Raw genomic sequence first — 19,477 nt, 5'->3', positions numbered from 1 at the left:
TTACAGTAGCAGCCATCATGCTTTATGAACCACTGTAGGTCCATTAGTGAGTTCTCGGGCATTCTGCTTCATTTTTTGTCTTTTGTCAGAACAATTCTGCTTTTGCAGGCCCAATTTTAAATTGGTTTCTTTAAGAACCATGGATAAAACATTATAAAACAAAACAGTTATAAATTTATAAAACATTGCTTACATCCCATTCCAGCAGATCTTCAAGGGTCTTTCAAAAGAGCTTGCGAACACTTAAAACTAGATTTCTGTTCATATAATGAGTAATTACAAATGGAGAAACTCCATATGCTTTATTAATCACATACTAACATTTAAAACCAGATACAAGATAATCAAAGTGGAACATGATATTTATTAATATCTTAAAAACACTTCTCACCGTAGACATGTAGCAGACTCCATACTAAAACTGCAGGGAGCTGAACTTCACAACCTGGTGGCCTGAAAGGTGTTGCTACAAGGCGCTTTTAACTAATCATGACAGATAAATTAAAAAAAAAAAAAACATATTATTCAAGGTGCCTTATCAGAAGGTTGTATTCATTTTTTTATATGAACGTAAATATAACAAAAAAATTACTGTGATTCTATCTTTCATCTCTATTAATGAATTTGAATCTATTTATTGCCTCCTGTTGGTTTGACTTACAGCAATAAAAACAGTGGTTTGTCCCACTAATAGAAGAGTACCCCTATAACTAGAAGATCTGTTGCCCAATTACATGGCTAATGGAGCACATATATGCAGACTTAAGGGACTGCAGTGTCCTGGGTTTTAACAAGAAATAATTTTATGCCTTTGAGATGTGGTCTCTAAGTCCAATTTTAAACGTTCCCAATGTAATTAGCTGTACTGCAAAAGTTCCACAGTAAAAGAAGGAAGTTAGAGGTTACGTTATTGCATTACTGTGGAGGTGGCATAGAGGGTCATCATATAACATTGACACAACTCATTACAAAGCCATTAATAGTCTGAGTGTATTGGAGTTTACTTCTTCACAACAGTTAGTCCAGCTACAATTCAAAAACTACATTTGTACACAATGGCTAAAATTTCCTATCAGAAGAACTGCACAGATGTTTGATGGTATCTTAGTTGCTGACAAATTGCATCCTTTCCAATATTATGAAGCACCGAAAGTCATTGACCCACTATCTGACCTACATAAGGAAAAAAAACAAAAAAAAACACCAGGGACATGTTCAAGACTCGGCTACAGAACCTGTTAACGTCCACACTCCAGAATCCTGAGGAAGGATGTTGCATTATTAGAGCATTTGTCAACAATATGAGAATGAAAGTGACCTTTCACCTGCTAATAACATGAGATGAAAGAGTATCTTACAAGTTCACCAATGCAACTAGTACACCACAAACTCACAGTTGCCTTAAAATTAAGGCTAATTCACGTAATTTAAGTTTCATTAGTTCGTTACCCTGAAAAAGCAGCAGGAAAAATCCTTTATATTCTGCTACAATAATTACTATCATCTACACTGTTTTAACAACCTTCAATTAGTGTTTCAGTGACTGCATTTCTAATTTTGTCATCACCAGCTGACTACAGAGTTTCATTTGTGTTTGTTAAAGAACTCAGATCTTGAGATATTTCTTATACTCTTCTCTCTTCATCATTCAGTCTGCAGTTGAACAACTGTGTCTTGAAATAAACTTGTTGTTGTGTCTAATTGTGCTTTGGGACCTAGTGTATTATTTTGCTTACAAAAACGTCATGCTCTGTTAATCAACATGGGCAACTGAAGGATAAACGATTTAGAAATGGCCTTGTGGGATATAACGCTGCATTTGGACTTCTGTGGGCCTCCATGAAATTCGACTTCTAGTAGATAATAAAGCAGGTGAATAAAACTCATCATCAGCTTCCTGTGACAAATATAAACAGCATTGTTTGATTTTGGCCTTTGGTGTTAATCAGATTATCCGCCCTTGTAAATAAGGAACTCTAAGGATATGAACAAGGTTAGATGCAAAAGTCAGTGTTCCACGTTTCAGCACTGTAGCCACGAGTGGATCATAGACTCATGAGACTAAAGAACACAGTGAAACAAATCCCCTCTAATCTTTTTGCTTTTTACCCTATATTAATTGTTTGTTTTACTCTATATGAAGTGTTTTTCATCTTTTCAAATTTCCATCTTTTCATTTTTTTTCCTTCCTGCAAAAGATAAAATATATTTTAATGCCTCATTTTGAATTTAGGGGTAGTTACAGGAATTTATTCCACCAAATGTGTTCTTGCGGATGGACAAGCCAAGACAGCCATTTATGTAAAACCCCATTTGATCATGAGACTTTTAGACCATTAGTGGGTAGTTAGAGGAGAAAAATCGCAGATGTGTGCTTGGATTTTAGCTGGCAAAATGTTGCTTATTTTTCCAAGTAAGCAAAATGTGTTTTGTTTCCAGTTTATTTAATTTAAGGTAGGTGAGAAATTCAATCACAAATGATGGATTTTATTTAAATTAGTCATTTAATTAAACCCATATAAGCATCTTTCAGACATGCACTCTGATCCAGCATCTGAACATGCTAGCTTCATATCTAAATGCACACCATGATCACTTTAAGGCAAAATACACAATGATCTAGTAACATTTATGCATCAGAAACATTGTGTACAAGTAGTCAATTTAGATACTGTACAAGTCTGAACAGTTAGACGAGAACAGTTGGGCACGCACAAGATTACAACTGTGCATATGTCTCTCCCACATCTTTGTTAGTGAGCTGAACAACGCACAAACATGATTTCTTTGGATGATGCCCTAAACAGTAAAAGCAGAGCAGAAAACTGTTGCCTACTCTCATGCTTTTGGCATGAGACACCCACTTTCACTCTCCTCCTCACTCTGCTAAAGCTAGTCTCACAAACAACCCTACTCTCGTGCTTTTGGCATGAGACACCCACTTTCACTCTCCTCTTCACTCTGCTAAAGCTTGTCTCAAACAATCACTTTATAAACAACATAAAGTGCATGCATACAGTGCCTGATTTCTATTTTATTTTTGCATATTTGTCACACTTAAATGTTTCAGATCATCAAACAAATTTTAATATTAGAATAAGATAACCTGTAAATACACAATTCAGTGTTGAAATTGAGAACCACTATCTACAAAAGGAGCAAACTTGGAACAGTGGTGAACCTTCCCAGGAGTGACCGGCCTACTAAAATTACTCCCAGAGTGCATCAACGACTCATTCAGGAGGTCACACAAATACCCAGAACAACATCTAAAGAACTGCAGGCCTCACTTGCCTCAGTTAAGGTCAGTGTTCATGATTCAACAATAAGAGAGAGACTGGGGGGAAATGTCACTGCTGACCAAAAAGAACGCAAAGGCTTATCTCACATTTACCAAAAAATATCTGGATTATCTGGTGGAAAACACAGCATTTCATAAAAAGAACAGTCAAACATGGTGACAGTAATGTGATCGTCTGGAGCTGCTTTGCTGCTTCAAGGTCTTGCTGTACATGATGGAACCATGAATTCTGCTCTCAACAAGGAAATCCTGAAGGAGGATGTCCAGCCATCAATTTGTCCTCTGAAGCTCAAGCACATTTATGCACCATGAAACACCAATGGCCAATGAAGTGGCCTCAAAAAACCTGGACTTAAATCTTACTCAGATGCTTTGGTATGACCTTGAACACAAACTTCATGATCAAAAACCCTTCAATGTGGCTGAATTAACAACTCTGTAAAAGAAGAGTGGGACAAAATTCATGTGAAAGACTCATTGCCAGTTATGATAAATGAGTGACTGCAGCTGTTGTGCAAAGAGTGGCACAATCAGTTATGTAGTTTAAACCATTCCTATGTAAATCTTTGAGATTTTGCACAGGAACATCCCAGCAATTACTGAAATACTCCTGCTTATCTGGCATCAACAAATATGTCACATTCACAGTCACTAAAATGACCCTTCTGATGTCCATTTGTCTATGCTGAAACACACACAGTTTTAACAGCAGACATTTTAGACCTTTAACATCAGTGAACACAGACTCCATATCTAGTTTTTTTCCATCCCCTTTGTTGTTTAATATAACACTTTAATGTTTTTTATAAAAAATACAACTTTAGGCAGCAATATTTACTGTGGTAATGGCAGGACCTGTGGCAGCTGGTCAGATTAATATGAGTCGCCATTAATGAAAATATTCCCAGTTTAAATTTTTAACAGTAGCTGAAATTAATTGTAGCTATAATTTGACATTTTAAGTGTTTGCAGAAAATTTCTGCGAAAATTCTGACATTATTATAGGACATATATGGAGCATCAATTTCCAAAGTGAGTGTAAAATAAGTGTAAGAAAAAGAACAAAATACCACAGCACTAATTTTCCATTTGCTTACAGAGCACAAGTCTGTTAGGTGGTGAATAGGTCACTACATTTCATCTAACCAGTGAGGTAAATGGGACTGACACTGTCAGTGTTAGTTTTTCCACTTGACCTTCACTCTCCTTCACTACATCTTGCTGTTTTCCAAAAAAGTAGGTCAAAAGTCTGCATTGGAGCTGTGTCACATCGCACTGTCCACACTGGTACTGGTCTAATGTTTTATTCGATATGAAAATGTCATACTGGGATATCATTGCTATTGCAATGCCATGTATTTACATTCCCTAGTGTGTAAAACAATGAAACGAGCTCGGGCATGTCCGAGAGCAAGTGTCTAAAAGAGATAAAAAGGGAGCTACTTAAACAGCCTCCAATAATGTGAAATTCTTTGCTAAAAATGCAAGAAAGCTGTTTCCGCTGAAGGTGGATAAAACTATATTTCAATGCATACCCATTGAGTACAACCAGGTTGTGAAGGAGGAGACACTAACTGCTGTTGATTTGAAATGTAAACAAATGACTCAACACAGTGCTCACAAGTTGCACTACATATGACAAGAGGAGCAAACAGTGGATGGAAATTACTGTTCTGGTTATATGGTGGAAAAGCAGTGCCATGATAGGATGCCACCTGTGCAGCAGGTCAAGTCATGAGTTTTCCTCACTGCTAAATATTCCACAATCAGAGGTCACGAACTTTCAACAGAGTCAATCTCTACACACTTCCAAACTTTATGCTGTTTTCAGTTTAGCTCTAGAGCAGTGAGTAAAGAGCTTCATGGAAAGGGTTTCCATGGCCTTGGAGCTGCATCCAAGCCTTACATCACCAAGCACAATCCATAGCATTGCTGTGGATCGTTGCGGTGGTGTGAAGCACACCACCAACGGACTTTAGCGCAGTGGACACGTATGACCGCATGGTGCCAAGTTTAAAGTCTGGAGAATCAGAGGTTATGGTATGAGGTTATTTTTCAGGAGTTCCAGCAAAAACGCTAAATCCTTCAGCACACCAAGATATTTTAGACAATTTCATTCTTCTACCTGGGAACTGTGGGAACAGTTTGGGCCCCTTCCTGTTCCGATATGACAGGTCCATAAAGACATGGGTGAGTGAGTTTGGTGTAGAAGAACTTGACTGGCCTGCACAGAGTCCTGACCACATGATAGAACACCTTTGGCATGAATTAGAGGGGAGACTGCAAGTCAGGCATTCTCATCCAACATCAGTGTCTGACCTCACAAATGTGCTTCTGGGAAAATGGTCAAAAATTGACATAAACACACTCCTAAACCTTGTGGAAAGCTTTCCCAGAAGACCTGGAGCTGGGATGACATAACATTAAACTATATGGACTAAGAATGGGTTATCAGTCAAGTTCATATGCATGCGATCGTTTAGCTGGTATTACTAAAACTACATCACTACTATCATGTTATACCGCTGCCACCTTTTTTTCTATGGATTCACACTTTGAATTAGAAAGTCTGTCAACTGTCATCAGTGAGGAGGGGTTCATTGGAAAAGATGGATGGAAAATTACAGACATTATATATATCCCACCTGTATCCCCTTCTTATCTGTATATAAGCTCAATAATGTTTGTTGCTCCACTGGAGTGAAAAGTGAAGCTGAACATGTCAAATCATTTTGTGAGCACTCAAATTATTATTATGCCTTTTAAATTTCACAATGAACAAACTTTACAAAAACAAGCTTTAATCATAATGCACTCACTGTGATTTGATTTGGATAAATTCTGATAAACAACACTATAACTCAATCAAATCTTACTTTCGGATTTATGGTCTGTTATACTATCCTCCTGGAAATCTCCTCGCTCACTGCTGTATAAAGCACTAATAAAGGAAAGGCTTTAGCAGCATAAAAAAACCCCAAAAACATTCATTATACAGACTAACTTATTAAGAAGTCACACAGAAATTAAAGAAGATCCACACATTTCGTATAAATAAAGTTCAGTTTTCAAAGGTCGCCTGGCTTATGAAAACAGTCTATACCAGAGAAAGAGAGTCAGTCATCAAGGTGGTGCGAATACTGGCTGGGAAAATGTAGGATCCAGCTGCAGAAAACGATTCACAATTTTTCAATGTCATCAGAAAAAAGAACATAGCAAAATGGCATTACGGTCTCACCATGGAAACAGAAATAAGCATCTGCATCAGCCGTTATCATCCAGTTGTAGTGTTATACTAGAAAATAGGTGGTTTTTATGATATGAAGTCCAACATCCATCAGAGTCGATCACTCTGGAAGGCAGAGTGAAGAGCTAGTCATCACGGAGCAAGTTAACAGCTGAGCACATTTTCAAATATTCTATCCTGGAAGGCATTTAGGAGAGGGGGGGCAGTTCAAGGTACTAAAATAGTCACACAAAACCACACAAATGCAAAATCAAAAAGTGTTTTAGATAAAGGGTCTTTGAAGATATGCCAGGGTTTCCTTCAGTCTAATAAAGGTTGGCTTTAAGCTGTCCAGGCCTAGCACTGGGAATTTTTGTTTCTTTAAAGACAAAAGATAATATATTTTATTACCATCACTATTATAGTTACTTAAAAAAAGAGAAAAATTATAGGATTTAAAATGAATGGATATTCCCTATGTTGATTAAGTGAGGTAGACTAATTCATACAAAATGTATAATATACATTACATGCATTATACTTTTAAACATGACTCAGTGTTTACATACTGATGTACATTATTTGCACTTCAGGCTGGAATAAAATAAATAAATGAACTCTCCCGTGTCTCTCTCCCTCCGTCTCTGTCTTTTCTTCTCCTATATGCAAAGCTGCACATAAGCAGCTCAGCCTGAATGCTTCACAATTAGCAAATATCTAGACAAAGAGGAGCCAAGGCTGGAAGATGAGGACTGCAGCTTTTTGTGTGTCAAACTGTGTGTTGGCTGATTTCTATCTGTTACGTAATTTTGACATGTATCAGTTCGCAAAAGCAATTAAATAGAACACCCACACACTGTCTCACTTAATGCTAGAATATTTATTACAATGATTCAGTCTATCCAAACTTCATTAGGTATATGGGCGGCATGTCAGGTTCTCTCACAGGAAATGCTTCAATCATCCCAACATTCAATCAGAATACCATAAAAAAAGATTATGACTAATGAACACCTTGTACAATCCATCCATCCATCCTGTCATCCATCTTCTTCCACTTATCCAACTGAAGGTCACAGTTGGGGGGAAAAAAAGCTATGTTGATGGATATTGAATTGGAAACAGTTGCAGCTATAATAATAAAATGATTAAGTGAAAGTTTCAAAGATTTTATGTTTTTTATTAGTTACTGATATTGTTCACTGATTAATCCTACATGTCCTTTTGCTATTTTATCTTTCAGTCCTAAATGTAATGTCATTATTTTCTTATTACTGAGCCAATATCTCCATGCTGTCACTGAGAGCAATGCCAGGCTGCAGCACAGGAAAACTAAGTCATTTGATGGTAATATGTATGAGTGTGCCTATCAGATTTAATTGCTCATTACCTGAAGGTGCAGGAACACTGTTCTAGGTCATTAAGGCCCATCCTAACCCCTGAAAATATTATAATTTTAAACATAACGATTGTTTATAACATTTAGATGAAAGTGAGTAAATGCATGAATCCATGGACATCACCAAATACAGTGTTTCATCTTTTAAGTTACTCCGCCAGGCTTTTACAACAGCCAGTGAAAGCATGGGCTGCTGCTGAGGTGATTGATTTGACTATTGAAGAATATCCCATTTGTTTTCATTGAGAAACTCCTTGTTTGATTCTGCCTAAGACTTTGGGTCATTATGCATTTGTATTGTGAAGCTCAGTCCGCTCATTTTTACAGCATTTGGCCAGATGAGAGCAGATAATATAGCCCTGTGCCCTTCACAAATATCCTGTCTATTCAAGTCTATTGTAGCTTTGTTATTCTTGGGTGTAATCAGTGATGTGCACCTTGTTGTGTTTCCATCCCTAGGCATTTCTTGACTGTAAACTTAAACAATGGCATGCCTGACACTCAAAGAGTGTCCTTGACTTGGTCAGATGTGAAGTTGTTTTTCAAAACTATGGAAATAATTCTGTCATCATGCACATTAGATGAGTTCCATGGTCTTTAAGGGTTTTGGTGTTGCTGATCTAGCTAGCGTTTTCCTTCTTCTCCTCCTTCTTTTGCTGTCTCTTTGATAGATTTATTTAATTCTTTCAGCCTAACGACGGCCTCTCTCACTGGCGCTGACATCTCTTCAGGCCCCATATTTAAAATTACAGTGAAAATTTGTCAATATTTTATCTGAAGTTGACTGAAAGTCTGCTTCACGTATCATAAAATAACAAGGGAACAGACCTCACCATGAAATTGCTGTTCAGTTAACTGTCCAATTATTTCTGTGCCTCTGAAAATGGGGAACTATGTAAAAAAAAAGTGTCTATATGAACATTTAAAGTCAAATTCTTGTAAAAACCTCTTGAATTAAAGCTGAAAGTTTGCACTTCAATCACATCTTGACTATTTGATTTAAAATACAGTTTGTTGGTGTACAGAGGTAAAACCAAAAAAAAGTGTCTTTTTCCAGTTTAACTGTAGATAGATATGTGATTCAAGTTGATTCATGATGTTAAAGTTAAACTAATTATGTGTTTGTTTTAGATAGATGTGTATTGAACTTAACAGTCTTTATTGTGTTATTTGAATTTGATTATAAAAAACATAGGTTTTTATATAGTGATTATCCTGCAGCAAGAAATGCACAAGAATGGATGTTTCTGAATAGTTATAAAAAATGTTTGGGGAATAATTGGAAAAAAATAGGAACTAGGAATGAAGAATCACATGTCATGGATCTACAGTCTTTATAACAGCTATTAATATGAAATGGACAAAGGAGCTTGTCAGCATTTGCTACTTTTGTTTTCAGTAGAAGTTTGCTTTGTTCAAAATTGGCACCCAGACTATTTGACAAAGACACTATTTCAGACACAAACTGAATGGTACAATTAGAAGAGAAAAAGGAAGAGAAAAGATGGTTTAATAAAATGGAAACAGAAGGAAAAAAACAAAACAAAAAAACCCCAAAATGTGTGCATGAAAACAAGAGTCCTGGTGCTTTGTACTCTGACAAATGAGCTGCAAAGTTAAAACTGGCTTTGGCCACATGAAACTCATAACATCAACAGAAATATAACAAATCTAATAAGGCTAAAACTTGACAAAACACCTCAGTGGGAATCTGAGCAGAGGCTGTCAGCTACAGTTGAGGTTCAGAGTTTAATAAAGGAGAAAACAAAAGAGTCCAGCCAGGCAATGAGGACCAGCGCTTAGGAGTCACGCTTCAGAGGAGGTGATTGGTAAAATGCTGCTGCGCGGACTGAAACCTTGACCCAGTGAGCAATTGATTGTGACATTTGTAGGTTACCATGACAACTGCCATGGTTGTGAGCCATGATATTAGGGCATGTGACTGAGGCAGGTTTTCACAGGTAAGAAGATGCAGCAATGTAAGCGGAAAATCCAAAGATCTGTGGGATCATAAAATCTTTTCAGGTACGTTTGAGCACTATTAAAAAATCATCAAGAAATCATTCACTGCTTCTCTGTTCCTATCTTTGTATTCTGTGACAGTCTAAAGATTGAAACGTTCAATCTTATACTCAGCTAAATGACACCGTCCAGGCATGGAATCTGTGCTAGAAACAAAGAATAGATAGATATGTAATAGTACTAAGGCACTAAGATCTCCATGTTCCCAGTTCAACCCAAGTTAGATTTTATTTTAACATCTCAATGTTTTTAAACTTGCACACACTGGTCTGGTTGTTACTGACGCAAACAGTAAGGAGAAGGTAAATTAAGATGTGTTAAGATTTGCATAAAAAACACTCCAAACTGGACAGAAATGTCCAGAATAGGCAATGTACCCGCTGTGCATTGTATTCATAATGCAAGCACTTCCTGTTATGCACGTCATGTTAAATGTGATTCCTTCGTAGCAAAAAAACTTAATTAATGTATATACAAATTTGAAAGCTCAAAAAGGAAGAGATTTTAAAGTCTTCATTAAGGTAATGAGGAAAATTACCTAGTGCGGTTAGAAGACTGAACTATTTAACTAGCAGGAGGCAACAAAAAAAGTTGTAACAAAGACTTGCCCTTAATAATAATAATAATGGATTGGATTTATATAGCGCTTTTCAAGGCACCCAAAGCGCTTTACAATACCACTATTCATTCACTCTCACATTCACACACTGGTGGAGGCAAGCTACAGTTGTAGCCACAGCTGCCCTGGGGCAGACTGACAGAAGCGAGGCTGCCATATCGCGCCATCGGCCCCTCTGGCCAACACCAGTAGGCAAGTAGGGTAAAGTGTCTTGCCCAGGGACACAACGACCAGGACAGAGAGCCCAGGGATCGAACCGGCAACCTTCCGGTTACAGATGCGATTCCCAACCCCCTGAGCCACGGTCGCCCTTATAAAGCTTCTGTGCCAAACATGATAACAAACAGTATTATATTTACACATAGCACCACCACGTGATCACCGGTTAGTCCAGCATTCATTCCTACTACTGACACGTGAAGTAGCTGCGAAATGCACCACTATGTCCACCATTTAATCATTTTATTCCTCAGTAGTTGATGGCCAGGTTACAGGGATACATCTTAAAAAGCAAGTGGATAACACAACCAAGAATGAACCACAGGCTGCAAAGTTGCAGGCTGTACAAAAATAATAATAATAACAACAATAATAACTAAGCTTGGGCATGTATTAAGGTTGGCTTACAATTCTCAGTGGATTTGTCTCCACAGGCGACCACACTCCAAGTAATCATCTACTCGACTGTTAACGGAAAATTCCATAATGCAGGTTTAATTAAAATGAATATTGAATTCATAAGTATACACTTAGTGCAAACAGTGACAGCTCCGATAGGGGTGCCACAAAAAGTGTTGCGTGTTTTCAGCTTTACATAAAAAGTAAGTATGACAAATGAGATATATCTCTATCTATCTATCTATCGATCGATCGATCGATCTATCGATCTATCGATAGATCGATAGATCGATAGATCGATAGATCGATAGATCGATAGATAGATAGATATAGTTCTACGCAGAGTTTCTAATTCACTTTGTTTACCAAACTGCAAGAGAGAGCATGACCAAGATTTTGTTTCTCATCACAACACGTTCCCACATGACAAAAGGTCAACACTGCTGTGTATGAAACAAACTTATTCTCATTAACTCCCCCCCATGTTATCTGAGGACACAAGTCTTCTAAGGGAACACACCACAGAACATCTTCAGGACACTATTTTTCACATTGCTTCAACACTCAATACTGCTGGAGTTTTCACAAGTCCTGGGAAAACTAAAAAAGGCAAGTGGCACATAAGTTCATTAACACTCTGGTTGTCAAGACAATAGAATGAATTCCTGGTGATGTCAGCTGCACACAGCTTTAGTCTGAAGTCCCCTTGTTTCCATGGTGTACAGAGGCAAGCAGCAACTTCAGCAGAATGGACTAATGTGTCGAATTGTGCAGAGAAGCTGAAATGTGATGATGTGTTTAACGATGTCTCTGTGCTGGTGCCGAACGCCTCACTGCACTGCCTCGAACTCTCTTACACACCCATATAATCTGTTCCACTCACACACGCACACTTTCGGGCTCCCCTGCAAACACACTTAACCTTTGCTCGTGCTCTGCTTGTTGCTTACATGCTTACCTATGGTGATGTTAAAGCCATCAATGCTGAAGGTGGCACTCCGACCCTTCCTGAATCGATGCTTTTTAGAGTTGGCTTCCATCGCGCTGTCACCCTTCCTCCTTTTAATCTCGTTTTAATGCCTCTTGTCACTTGCAGTGCGTTGTTTTAGTTTTGTTTCAGTCCTCTGACTCCATTTAGTGCCGAGCGCTCGGGGAGAACTGGCAAAGACTCACCACTTCTCGTTACACACGCCGAGCAGGAGAATTTTCTCCACCCCCTGTCTTTGTTGTACATGTCTTTCTCTCGGTCTGTCCGTTTCTCACCCCTCAACAAGCTCATTTCAAGGAGCTTATGGCTCTTGGTTTGCTTTTCTTCTCTCTCTCGATTTCCCTCCTCCCCTCCCTCCCCACTCTCTCTCCTTGTCTCTCTTCCCCTAGAGGTACAGTAGGTGTCTGTGGTGGGTGGTGGTGGTTGGACAGGACCTCTCTAGAGGTGTTTAAATGAATGTGACTCCTCCTACTGTCAACAATTTTTAGCAAAAGCTGTGGAAGCTCGGATTTGGCCTATTAAAGTCTCTTCTAGTTGTGATCACACACCCTCAAACACACAAAAACTTTGGTGCACGAGTCAGGTAGGGAGTGATTATATGTTTTTAGTCAAAGCGAGATCTCAACGCTTGACTTTGCTCTTTATTTTTTAGCAGTTCCATGCTTCTCCACAGAAAGCCGAAGGCCATTACAAGTAAACGCGCACGTTTTTTCTTTTGACAGAAAAAAAACACAGTCTCATCATTATCCCTTTAATGGCAGCGTTTGTAAGAGCAGACAAATTGCTTCAAATGTATTTATTTTTCCCCTTTAAATCCCAGTAGATTAATTGACACCGAAGCAAGGACGCTGCTTTGTTTGTTATCCAGGAAAAATCCTCCCTTTGTGATTCTTTGAACAGCATTTCATTTTACCAGTGCAGTGTGTGTGTGCTTATACGCACGCACGCACGCACGCACGCACGCACACACACACACACACACACACACACACACACACACACACACCTGATTAATAAAGGATAAAAAGCTCCCCATATTAGCACCGTCTGACATTTAGTTATGGAATTTTTCAGTGTTTCTTCCCCCCCCTGATTAGTGCCTGTGAGAAGTCTTTATGAACACTTCTGGCTTGATCTCACACCCTCTCTCAGATTCATTAGTTGTGCCTATAAAAGCATTTACACAGATAAGAAAACATGTCTTTCAACCCTAATTTTGTTCTTAATTTAGGTAAATAGATATTATCTGTAAACATTCTGCTTACGGTGTTCATTGTTATTAAGGATTGTTGCAATAAAACAGTCCAAATCTCTTTTTTTCTTTGCACTTTTTCGAGAAAGCTAATATTGATCTAACTTTGTTCATTGTGTTTGTTCCTTTCCCCTTTGTTGTTCCACTTTCATAATAACAGACACAGTCATTGTCATATAATCCAAGCAATGTTAGGCAGGGGATTTGGAAGCATTAGCACGCCACTGCTTTAATAATAATAATAATAATAACAAAAAAATTAATAAGCAACCTGGGCATTGGAAATTATTTTTTATGCAACAAATACATAGACTGTTCGTTTTTTTTCCATTCTAAATTATATGCAGTATAATTGCTGGTCTGATAACAATTAGGGGGAATTTTGTTTGTTTGTGTTTAATTGCATAACGTGCTATATTCATAATGGCATAGACCGTGGCTAACTGTAACAGCATAGATGGGCTTGGACAACAAAAATATGCTGTTTAAAGTCAGAGAAACACCATGGTTTCAGTTACCTACAATGACAACAGCCCTTTCCTAAGAGCTAAGTCAAATGCACTTCTCAGCTTATTGCCAAATGTATTAATTGGTTGTATTTCCGTTGTATTTTTATTTATTTTTTAAAATGTAATCTGACAATAATTACTAGTTTGCAATGAATGATGCATGATGCCCGTGTGCCAAAACACCAAAATGCTAACACCTACTTAAAAAAATCTGCACACCAATCATACATGCAAGACTGAAAATGAGTGTGTAAAATCAACAGGTGACAAATCACTCTTTGTTATACAAGAATTTTGTAAAATAAGGACACACGGTGTAATACTGTCAACAATAATTAATGCATACTTTCTAAATGATGTAGCAGTTAGAGGTGCACGTATTTCATGATAGCGTCTATATTTGTGTGTCTTGTGCCACTAGAGCTGTATAGGAAGCACATGTATCACGGAGAGGGGTAAAGACAGATGGTCAGCAGTTTTTTTTGCAGCAGCAGGCAGTTTTTTCTGACTTAACTGTAATGTAACAGCACACAAACTGTAGCCATATATTTTTGGGGTTTTTTAGGGTTAGCCATGGTTGGGAAGCTTTTATTAAACATCAACATATTGAGTTTTTGTCACGTCAAGTAACATCCTTCAGTTCACCTGTTTCTCCTCAACTCCACGTGCGTGGGAGGGGGCACACATCGTGAAACACAAGCGCACATACAGAGACAGAGAGAGAGCAGAAGAGAGGAGAAAAACTAGTGCAGTGCATTGCAATGGCAATACAACAAAGCCAATGAGTGTATTTACAATACGCAAATGATAGTGAGCATCTATGTTTTTTAATTTACATAGTGAAAAATAGGATTATTGTTTTATAATAGGAACGGTATCTTCTAATACCCAAAGGATCTGTATCGGTACAGTCAAACAGCTATCGATCACAATCAGAACATCCATCCAATTACAAGAAAGACAGTTTGAGTCACTCAGCTCGGTTTCAGAGGACATATTACACGGCTGTAGGATAATTACACTCCATCTCATTTTGTTGGTGAGCTACAGTAAGAGCTCTTTACGCGTTCCTTCTGCTGTCACCTTGCTCTCCCGAGCCTCCAATTCATTCCACATGTAGCAATTTGTGAAGATCCTAATTTTGTAACACTCTCACTGTGGGTTCCTGGGCAGCTTTCATGTTAATGAGGGCATGTGTGGGAATATTGTAGCTTTGCTACTCTTTCCTTTTGTCAGTGGACTAAATAATTGTTTTTGAAAGGTTCAGAGCGGTTACAATATACTTTCAAGCCTTATTCAGTGTGTTTGAATACACTGTTTAGTGCAATAAAATGTAATTAACAAAATTATATTTCTGCCAATGCAATGACACTGCTCCTTAAATAACATGCCTAACAGAATATGTGAAGTCAGTGTAAAGGTGTTAAATGCCAGGATTCTCTTTGAGAGCGTGTTGCATGAGAGCAGGTGTTTTTATATCATGGTCAAAGTGTGCTGCATTATATTCAGATCTTGCTGTTTAATGCATTCAGGGGTTACAGAAGTTAGAGAGGAAGTTATGTAACACACTTAACTGAAGAAGTGGGCCTCTGCTTTTATTTTCCTGATATTTTAGGAGGCTACGTGCTGTTCCACACCTGTGCATCACCCTATAAAAGTTGCTATGCAGCCTTTTATATAAGCTTCGATTAAAGCCTTAGTACAAATGCAAGCATGGTGGAAGCTTTACGTAGTTTGTTTGTAAGATGCCGGACAACTTTCTCATACATACAACTTGACCCTAACTTGTGAGTGCCATTCAGATTTAGCTGATAATCTTTACACAACAGATCTCATTATAATCATTTTTGTCTTCATCTCGCCCTATCTGCCACACAAATTCTCTGCATGTCCTCCTTCACGATATCCAGGAATGTTGTTTGCGGTCTTCCTGCCTGGCAGCTCCATCTTCAGCATCCCTTGTCCAATGTATCCATCATCCCTCCTCTGCACATGTCAGACTGTTTAACCTCCAAAACACTCAACCTGAACTGTCCCACTGATGTACTCATTTCTGATCTTGTCCCGCCTGGTCACTCTCAATAAAACTGTGCCACCACCAACTCAGCCTCCTGTCTTTTTGTCAGAGCCACTGTCTCCATACCATACATCAGAGCAAGTCTTACAGCCGTCTTGTAAACCTTTCCTTTCACTCTTGCTTTGTGACTCTTCTGTCACAAATCTCCCCTGACACTCATTTCCACGCACTCCACCTATCTGCACTCTATTTTTCACCTCTTTTATACACTGTTCACTGGTTTGGATGGTTGACACAGGTATTTAAACTCATCCACCTTCATTATCTTGACTCCTTGCAGCTTCACTGTTACACCTCTCTTCCTCTCATTCAAAAACAAAATCAAAGTGATAGCATAGGAGGAGCCAAATCAACACTTTGCTTTACTGACAAAAGAATGCACTTCTGAGCTTAGAAACACCAGTGTTTTCTTCTGTAGCCTATGTGTCCACCGAAAAAGATGCTGGTAGATGATTACTGGATCTTTTCAGAGCATCCAGCCAAGTGGAAAACATTTTTCAGGCAGTAGGCATATCATTATCCAAGTCTAACATAACGAGAAGACTTTACAAGAAAAAAAAAAGAAATCTAATCACCCTGTACTGGAATGACAAGAGTAAAAGAACACTTTGGGAAAGGCTCACTCTATGAGCCCAGTATACTAAAAAAAGCACAATTTCTTTAAAAAAAAATGTGTTGGAATGAGCATAGTTAACATTCATAATGGAAGACAAGTCTCTAATGATAGAACAGAAGACAGAAGCAGGTGGATACATGGATACATGTTTCTGAGACTGGGATACAAATGAGCTCACAACAGTAGGTGATCGAACTGGCAGCCAGAGCAAGGAGAAACTGGAGAACTATGGCAAATAGCCAACAGACATAAGAGGCCACTATGTGGGTGGGTTGCAGGTAGGGAGGACAGGGTATTGAGAGGAGGAAAAGGCAGGCGAGACCACTCTGGAGGTCTACCAGGAGAAGCAGAGCAGACAGGCAGTTCAAGTTAAGAAGATGGAAGCAGCCTGGAGGCTGAGCATGTAGGCTGGACTGCTCAAGTGCAGCCTAGGATCAGGAGCACAGGGGTACTAGATATCTCGTGTGCACCTCAAGAGCTGACGCAGACTATTAACTGGACCAAAGACGGGCATCGGGTAAAGCTGACCTTGAAGAAGGAGCAGGTTAGGGGTCAGTATGAAGTGCTATTAATCTCCAAGGAACTGTTAATAGTAAAGATATAGCTCCTTCTGTATATGCTGATGTTACCTCCTTAAGAAACAGGACACAGGAGATTAGATTAGGAAGCTTGAGTAATGAAGCTTACAATATGCCTGTGTTCAACAAGGTAGCGCTGTATTCACTCATCTGGCTGCATTCATGGGAATTCAGGCTGCTAGTATATTCTTTAAATCACTTCTGCTTTCCCACACTGGCAACATCAATTCTGTCATTGTCACTTTCACCGAATATTTTACTGGCCCACATTCTGTGAGCCAATCGTTATCCTACTTCCTACAATTGTTGGACGTTTTGCCATGTAGCTTCATCAGTGTCCTTCAAATAATCTCTCAATTGAAGTAAAAGATTGAAGGTAATCAGATAAGATGGAAGTGAACAAGTGGTTAAATATACCCTGAAATGACTGATGGAAAAGTAATAGGTCATAATGAGAGAGGAACAGAGAATCACATTAAAATAAAAAAATAAAGAAAACAAAAAAGCAACTAGGCCTAGGGGAGACCGGGGATAGTTGTAACGTGGGTCAGTTGTAACACTTCCAATTTCTTCAATCAGGGCTAAGTTTCAAATGATGTGACTCATCCTGTGCATGCCCAATTCAGTTCTGCTATCACATGTGAAAAATCAGCACATTTTGTCAAACACAGACAATTTAACACGAAAAAAAGTAATTTGTATGCCAAAAAGTAAGTTTTTCTACTTTATTTCAATTTGTAATAGCATTATCTGCTTTGCAGTTAAACTCATCAAACTTAAATTGTGTTATTTGTATGTCTATGGGGATATATTCTGTGTAGGTCTTTAGTGCTAATGTTTTAGCCGTTGGCTGTAATGTTAGCTAGTTCATGGCTATAGGAGTCTGGGTCAGTTGTAACAGCAACAGTCTGGGTCAGTTGTAACAATAATGCAGATGTTACAACTTACCACACTATTACTTTAACTTATATTAAACAAGTTGGGGCAACGACATCAGCAGAGAGAGGTTCACTGGTCGCTTTTGTATATGCGGTTAATGCCATTGGCAACACAATTCCTCCACTGTTTGTGTTCCCACACATACATTATGCAGACCACTGTGTCAGAGATGGACCAGTAGGAAGTACTGGTAGTGGAAATAAATCAGGATGGGTGCAAGAAACAGATTTCCTCATCTTTCTGAAGCACTTTGCAAACCACACCAAGGTATGATAAAAAGTAATGGAATTGCGATGCTGGTGAACAACTACATTTTTTCAGCTTCATTGTTATGTTCAAAATTGGTGCAAGAGTTGTAGGTTCTAATGCCCACTGAGCCAATGAGGCCAAACTCAAGGAAGACCAACCAAAATTAATGAAATATTCAGTTGCAGAAATTTCCATAATTTGTCTTTTTTGGGGGGTTGGAATATGTTCAAAAGCTAGATTTCTGCATTCTGTCACACACACACACACACACAGCTACACAAATGGCTCTAAGTGCATTCATGTGTTGAATAAACAAAGATTACATGTTAATGTTTTCTTAGTACCCTTATTTCATTGTGTTACATTTTACCCCAGGATATGTTACAACTAACCCAGACTATGGGGTTAATTGTAACATTTCACTCTTCGTGTTTGAGACCATACCATGCAATGGGTAATTGTTCTGCAGAGAAAATAGCTGCACTATTTAATAGCAGAGACATGAAAATACTTTGCATTACATTTTGAATCCACTACCTTAAAAGAGCTTCAATTTACAGACAGAAATGTCAAAAATGTTACAACTATCCCCGGTCTCCCCTACTCCAGGAAACAACAATTAAACATCAGTCAAGCACAAAATTAACTTACAGCAGTGCTTAATCTGTAACTCAAAATACTGGCAATACATTAACAGTGAACAAGTGAATACACTAAGAGAATGTACCTGCTTTCTAACTGTCTATAATTCAATACATCCTTCAAACGTTAGACACAAACCACCATAAAAGAAGCCTAAAAGTGGTTATGGGAAAAGTGAGGCTTTCTCTACATTGACACCTACTGGCCACTTTTTGCTTTGCTATTGTCACTACTACCACTGATTCAAAACAACAGCCACCTCAAGGTGGTTCAATTGTCAGATAAAGATCCAAAAATATTAGATATAGGCCCAAAAAGCCCTTTGAGCAAGCACTTGGCGACAGCAGAAAGGAAAAACTCCCTTTTAACGGGAAGAAAGTTCAGTAGAACCAGCCTCAGGGTGCTGCAGGAAAAAGAGGCAAAATATAGGAGAGAGAGCTAG

At 38.5% G+C, this 19,477-nt stretch overlaps 1 protein-coding gene across 3 annotated transcripts in view; it reads right to left on the bottom strand.

The window, feature by feature from the left end:
- Positions 1-19,477, bottom strand: part of pde1cb (phosphodiesterase 1C, calmodulin-dependent b) — a 119,536-nt gene that overhangs the window by 92,388 nt on the left and 7,671 nt on the right. The window contains exon 1 of one of the 3 annotated variants that reach the window (XM_004542928.2): positions 12,144-12,451. The exons of the other annotated variants lie outside the window; for them this stretch is intronic. Coding sequence (XP_004542985.2) covers positions 12,144-12,225 — 82 coding nt within the window. The 5' untranslated portion in view covers positions 12,226-12,451. Of the gene's footprint in view, positions 1-12,143; positions 12,452-19,477 lie in introns of those variants that run through there. 3 annotated transcript variants of the gene reach the window in all.

Source organism: Maylandia zebra, linkage group LG18, assembly GCF_041146795.1.
Source record: "Maylandia zebra isolate NMK-2024a linkage group LG18, Mzebra_GT3a, whole genome shotgun sequence".
NCBI lineage: Eukaryota > Metazoa > Chordata > Actinopteri > Cichliformes > Cichlidae > Maylandia > Maylandia zebra.
Note: the sequence above shows the minus strand (reverse complement) of the source record. Positions and strands in the feature narration are given on the sequence as shown.